We start from the raw sequence: 6,981 nt of genomic DNA on the forward strand, positions 1-6,981 counted from the left end.
AATGAGTAGGCAGTGCCTAACAATATTTTAAGACCATATGTTTTGAAGAATTTTTTGGGGGGTTGGGGGTGGGGGCAGTTTTGATAATGTTTATGCTACTCTAATATGTTCTTGCTTTGTCCCATTAAAATGCTGATGCCTATAAAATTTGCCTGATCAATTTTTTTCCGTGGTGATGAATGGGCGATTTGTGGGTTTTGTTACCAGGTGTGTAATAAGACTACATTCAGGTGATACACTCTACTGTGATATGATTTAGGGAAAATAGGGCTTTCCCCTAGAGGTCTGTTATATAACACCTTGTATACGTGTCACTACAGCTGTAGATACATATGGCCTGTAAGAGAAGGGGAAAAAGTTGCAAATAGGCTTCGATTCTTAACAACCTTAAATTGTTGTATAGTCGCTAGCTCGCTACAAAATAGAATCTGAAGTTCCGGTCAGCGTCGTACTGCACTTCCCAGCATTCGTTGTTCAAGTGATATACACCCCCTTTGAGCATGTGATCGGTGGATAATCCAACCCCGTGGCTCGTTACAACTGCAAAGCGAAGTCGCGTTTGTAAGAAGCAATGGCGACGGTCTAGAGGAAGAAGGCAGCATTTCAAAGCTAAAATCGACCATACAGCGGCAGGACGTTCGGTGTTGAAATTCAGGTATGCATTACGGGAAAAAAACACAATCCTGAACGGGCACGGGTTGCGCAACACCACCTCTCAGAAAACTGGGGTTGAAAACGTTTAAACCGACAGTCCGTTAATGGTTTGTAATACCAAGTGGAACAACTAGCCTTCTCCCCCGTTGGCCGAAGGGCCAGAAATGCGCCTCCAAATCCAAGGCAAAAGGAGAACGATATCGGCGGTACACAGTACTGTCTGCCGTTAGCTGTCCAGCTCAATCTACAGCCAGAACACAGACAAAACGTGTATCTAGTGTCGGAAAATGTACAAAATTCTAATAACAGAGCATGCAATACGAGTAAATGGTAAAAGGTACGGGACTAGGGAGCGTTATGTCACTGTTTGCTGGTCACCTCATGCACAGCCGCAGTATCAGTCCCAGCGAAAGCACTTATTCACAAAAACAGCAGCTGTCAGCGGTTTCTAATGCACTGACGCGCCCTTATAAACCATTATAAAATCTTTTTAAAGCTGTTTCGATGAAGTAGTTTATATAAAGCCACTCTTTCTATTTGTCTGCAATACAGTATTTTAATTTATAAGCCTACCTTAAACACAAGAGTATAATTGGTTCATTTCCAGTGCCAGTAAGCATGAATAAAGATATATTAATTTAACAACTATTAATTTTTTTTACTTATGAGCACTGTCAATGACTTATTATTATTTGGAAACAGGCAGGTGTTCAGACTATCTTCCAATGGAAAGTGCCCTGGTGGAATCTGGCATGGTGATGGCCCCCACGGCAGCACAGAGTTCAGCCCCCCTCAGTCTGGGCACGAAGTCACGGGACAGAAGGAAGACCCCCGCTTTCCTGTCAAACCTGGGCAAAGCCACCCTGCGTGGGATTCGCAGATGCCCCCGATGCGGGGTCTATAACGGCACCCGCGGCCTGAGCTGCAAAAACAAGGCATGTGGGGTGGTCTTCCGCGACGGCGCGGCGGGGGCAGGTGGCAGGACAGGGCCGAAGAAAGGGGGCGGCGAGGTGGTGCGGCTGGTAATAAATGGGGATGGCGGGGAAGGGGGGGCAGCGGTGACTCAGGTATTCTCCCTGCGTCAGCGAGGGAGGGGCGCGGAGCAGCGCGGTTTCGTGGAGCTGACCGTGACAGACACGGCCATCGCCACGGCGGACGGCACCGTGCTCACGCGCATCAGCCTCGGCCGCTGCTTTGTGCCGGCGTGCTTGCGGGGGCAGAGCCAGGGTCAGGGACAGGCGCTGAGCCCGGAGCAGGCTGCCGGCACGGGACAAGGGCCGGACCCCCAGCAACAGCAGCCCGAGAGCCCCTGCGTACACGTGAAGCGCGCCATGGAGTGCCAGACGGACGCCACCCCCCTCCCGCTGAAGAGCTCGGTGCTGGACTCCATGCAGGCCCCTGTGTGGGCCAAGGAGGAGGTTTGGCAACTGGCCACCGAGTCGCCGAGCCCCCTGGTCCAGCGTGTGTCCCGTGGCACGTTGGTGGTTAAGTGCCACGTCAGCGAGCAGCACCCACTCGGGCTCCTGCACGTCACTCTGGGTTCCACGCCGGGGGCCACGAAGGCAGATCTCCCTCTCTGCGAGAGGTCGGCGGCAGACTTCCACTGTGCCTGTCAAGCTGTACACCCAAGGAGAGGATTTGGGGTTCGGGCGAACGAGGAGCAGGAGGGCCAACTGCCTCCCAAGCCCCCTGCACCTCCTGCTTCCTCCACCTCCTCCTCAGCCCAGGAACCCTGCCTCCACTTCTACGCATGCGTGTGCGCCATCGCCAGCGATGACAAGCTGGCGTCTGAGTTCGCCGACTTCCTTGGCTGTAGCTACAATGGTACGCAGGGTCGTCGTCTGGCGCTTTTGGGCATGGTGTGTTTACCGTGGCGACGGTATCCCACGGCGACCGTTTCCCACAGACCTCTGTTCCATCTGTGTATCTGTGCGTTTCTCGCACGTAGGTGGGCAGGCGAGCGCTGACTGCCCTGTCCTCAGTGCACCTAATCCCCTGCGGCCAGCCAAGCCTGGCGCCCCCAACAGGGCTAAGAGGGTGAGAATCAACGAGACCCTCACAGGTGAGCTCATGCACCTCCTCCATGATGTTCTGGGTCTGCTATGTTCTGCTATGAGGCCCAAAGCATGACAAGGCTGCCATCATCTATATGTTTTCCCCTATAATCTATATTGTTACTCCAATTAAGGTAGACCGTGTAGGCAAAGAAACACGGGGTGGACGGTGTGGTTCAGCAGATTAGGATAAGAGGCTGTGCTTGTGATCGGAAGGCTGCTGGTTCGAAACCCAGGGTTGCTAAATAAGTAAAATGTGGAAAAAAATCTGAAAATGCAGCAAGGGCTGGTCTTGGAAAGAGGGGTGTAACTCAAATTGCTGGTGTTTATAAATGTCGGAAAAGGATTAAGTAAGGGTACCCCCTTACTGAAAATGAAATGTGATTAATGTCTGAAAGGAAATGATGGTTGATGTTAGTATTTCGGGTCATTTGAAGATGAGAGTGGATTTCTGGTGCACCTTCGCCGTAGTGCCGTGTTACACGGGCTGGAGAACGGTGTCCAAGGTGCTTAGGTCTGCTCCGTGAGCTGGCACTGGCCCAGAGGAGTTAATTAGCCTGGGCTTTTCCCTACTTTTCCCCCGGCCAGTGCCATCCTCACACAGAGAGGGGTGTTCTCTGCTTTTCCCCCGGCCAGTACCATCTTCATACAGATAGGGGTGTTCTCTCCCTCTCTGGCTGGGCCCACATCTCAGCTTGAATCTTCTTGTTTCTGTCACCCCTCCAAGGTGTCCGAGAGACCCATTTTCCCAGCAACCTGCGCAGACCCACTCAGAGGAAACATCCCATTTCTGCCGTTCTCAAGAGCACCGGTGAGTTCTGGACCCTCCGCCACGATTCCTGTGATGATGCACATTTTTCAGGCTCGTTCCCACCGTTTACGTCGCTCGCCTCCATCGTCTTCACATCCATCCCCCACAGGAGGCAGCCAGCTTGTGGACGAGGGCCATGTCTCCCTCTCCTTCCAGCAGTGGCTTGCCAGCGTCACCGAGAGGATCCACCAGACCATGCACTTCCAGTTTGACGGTGCGTCTGGCAGCCATGTTTAATGATGCTGTGAAGTTGGGTTTATAGAGCTCTTGTTCTCATGACGATCTTGCACTTGTTGGAAGCTCAGCCTAACAGCCCCTGTACCTAACTTGACTCTTTGAGAAACAGAATTTATTGTGGATTATCTGGTTCTCTTTTGTGTTGCTTTGGACTCAAAACAGGGCATATACAAGGGTGGGGCTACTGGGCCCTATCCCCAGCTGAAAACTGATTGGCCCTTGGAGTGTCCCCTCCCCTGTCACTCACTGATTCAATACATATCATTGGCTAATGATAAGGTTGGCCCCTCTTATGCTATTGAGTAAATGAAGGTAATGCTGAAGCATAAACCAATGTTCGTGCCTTGAGTGAATGTCGCAGAGTCCGGGTGTCTGCAGCCGGCCTTGAATTATAACTGTAACATGGAGAGCAGGGGTGGTTTGCTTTTTCTGGGGGCCACACTCAAAAAGTCATTTTGGGGCCCCCAGCACCACCTCAGATGCTTCAAAAACTAAATAGCTAGCAAGTTTCGTTAGAGGATCATAGCTAACTGATTAGCAGACCATGCTGCTTCAGAATCTCCTACAGTAAATAAGGAATGTATTTATTTGCTATATAGTGTAGTGACTGTTTGTGGCCAGCAGGGGGCCCCAAACCTCAAGGGCCCCATGGCAATGTGTGGTTTGGGTGGTAGAGAGTGACGTCCCCATGTCACCGGCAGGAAAGCCAGAGCCGCTGGTGTTCCACATTCCCCAAGCTTTCTTCAACGCCTTGCAGCAGAGGCTCTCGCTGGGCTCCAAGAAGAGGAGGCTGCCCAACTCCACCACGGGTACGCAGAGGAGCAGGGGGGGTCCAGTGGTGGGGATTTAACGGGCACACCCCTCACCCCCACCTACGATCTGTGCCGTATTCTCTCACATTGCGGTATGCTGACTGTAAGCCGAGAAGAGTCCTATAACACCAAACACAGGACGTTAGAGAAACAGAGCCCTCGGGCCGCCTGACTGACTGGTGCGCTCTGTCCCTGGCAGCCTTCGTGCGGAGCGATGCCCTCCCCCTGGGCACCTTCTCCAAGTACACCTGGCACATCACCAACCTGCTGCACGTCAAACGGATATTCGACACGCCCGAGGTGTGCGCCGCACTCCCGCTTCTTGTCTCCCGAGTTAGGGCCGCCTTCTGTCTGCCCCCAATCCTGTTTTTTTTTTCTCCCATTTGTTCTGACTTTTGTGTGTTTATTTGGATGATTATTATATTTCCTTTCTGGGTTTTCATCCATGTTTTTATCTATTTTGACCCCCAACCTGTCTCTCTCCGGCCTAGATCTCCCTGACTGCTCTCTCCTTGACTGCTCTCTCCTTGACTGGTCTCTCCCTGACTGCTCTCTCCTTGACTGGTCTCTCCCTGACTGCTCTCTCCTTGACTGGTCTCTCCCTGACTCCTCTCTCCCTCTCTGCTTTCTCCCTGACCTCTTTCTCCCAACTGCACTCTCCTTCACCCCATTCCCCGACCGCTCACTCCCCGACCGCTCTCGGCTGTGGTTTCCCTTCTCTGCCGGCCATCCTCTCTGTCCTTATGGTTGTCACACCTGCTTTCTTTCTCCCACCTCCCTGCCAGCTGCCTCTGGAGCTCACACAGAGTTTTGTGAAGAACCGCGATGGCTCTTATTCGCCTTTCCGCTGTCCGGAAGTGCCGCCTGAGCCCGTGGCTGATGGTCATGGTCGATCTGAGCGACCGCAGGCAATCCGACCGCTGGAGCTTCGCACCTTCCTGAGAGTAGGTGGGTGTCCCTGCAAGCTGCCCTGGCCCCGCATGTTGGAGCAGATTATAAGCAAATGTCGAAGAATCTGGGTACAACTGTAACTTCACACCCCAGGGTTCTAGGTTCGAATCATAGTGCCCATAGTGTATGTATGACTGTGTTTGGATGTTTGCCCTGTGATGGACTATCGTCCTATCCTGTGTCTCCTGTATCTCGTGCCCTGGACTCTGTGATTGGCTCCAGCCCCCCTTGTAACCCTGTCTTGGTTCAGTGGTTATGAAGAATGGCGGTATCTGTCATGCAAACTCATCCCCCTGCAGGGACTTCGACACCAGAACAGAAGGGACCCACTCCCTTTGTGATCGAGTGGATTCCGGACATCTTGCCCCAGTCGCGGGTTGGTGAACTGCGGATCCACTTCGAATATGGGCACCAGCATGGCACACAGCCAGAGTCCGCTGGGAGTCCTGGGGCAGGCGGGGCCCCCAGGGGGCGGGCCGGTCCTGACGCCAGCCAGTCGCAGCCTGCGCCGACCATCGAGATCTTACGCGTCGTCGTCCCGTGACGGACTCATTACATGATGATTAGGGGATGAACTTTTTTTTTTAATGACCCAGAAGCTGGCATGTTGTGTGTGTTTAGTGAGGAGCATCTCAGACTCACCAGCTGTTGTCATGGTGACGGCACACACCGAGAGCTGTGCTTCGGTTTGATTTCCTAGATGGTTTGTGTGTGAACTTTTATGTGCTTTAAGTGTTCCTCCAGTAATCTGAATCACTCCAGTGCTGCTGAGTGTTGAAACGATTGCCATGTTTCTATGAAATGAGTTTCGCACTGGGGGAGCTGGAGCAGAAGTGTTTTAACGGGCCGTCATATGGGTTGGTACTCACTGCTGTGGTTGACCGGCTCCCAGGAGATGCTGCCGCTACCTCGACATACCTGCAGCGCCCCTAGTGTTCACAACCAAAGAATAAAGGTGAGAATTTTGCCAAATTCCAGCATAAAACTGAGTCACACTCTGACTGGGGGTGTTTTGGCAATCCTTCATGTCTGGAGAATAGTTTGCCATAAATATATGCACAGGAACTAGTGATATCAACATTTAATTCAGTATGTTATTGGTGGTGAGGTATTCTATCAGTTTGAAGTGGAATGTAAATGAGAGTCCTGTCAAGTCAGATTATAGTTTTTATTTACTTATCCAGTGTCAGCCAAAAAAGTGACAATGGATATTACAATAGGAGGTGTGGATCTGGTTAATTAACCAGTTATACTAGTCTGTTAATCACATGTTACATATGTTCACGTCATGAAAACCAGAGGAAAAAGAAGCATTAGCAAAATTAATTTTGGCAGAAATAGCAGTTGTCACACACATTATTTATTTGGTTAAGCAGATGTTTTATGCCAAGCAGTTCATATAGCTCATAGCTCTTGACATTTTTTACAGTGTGATATTTACTGAAGCAATTCAAGTAAATTC

At 51.4% G+C, this 6,981-nt stretch overlaps 1 protein-coding gene across 1 annotated transcript; it reads left to right on the plus strand.

Annotated features, from left to right (window-relative positions):
- Positions 1-499: 499 nt before the first annotated feature.
- c7h2orf42 (chromosome 7 C2orf42 homolog) lies at positions 500-6,504 on the plus strand. The gene is made up of 9 exons (XM_023818603.2): positions 500-655; positions 1,357-2,478; positions 2,603-2,716; positions 3,436-3,519; positions 3,629-3,733; positions 4,458-4,565; positions 4,768-4,868; positions 5,354-5,516; positions 5,819-6,504. Exons 2-9 carry the CDS (start codon positions 1,380-1,382, stop codon positions 6,061-6,063), a joined length of 2,019 nt encoding a protein of 672 aa, XP_023674371.2. The 5' UTR covers positions 500-655; positions 1,357-1,379; the 3' UTR covers positions 6,064-6,504.
- The last annotated feature ends 477 nt before the right edge of the window (positions 6,505-6,981 follow it).

The sequence above is a fragment of the Paramormyrops kingsleyae genome, chromosome 7, assembly GCF_048594095.1.
Source record: "Paramormyrops kingsleyae isolate MSU_618 chromosome 7, PKINGS_0.4, whole genome shotgun sequence".
Taxonomy (NCBI): domain Eukaryota; kingdom Metazoa; phylum Chordata; class Actinopteri; order Osteoglossiformes; family Mormyridae; genus Paramormyrops; species Paramormyrops kingsleyae.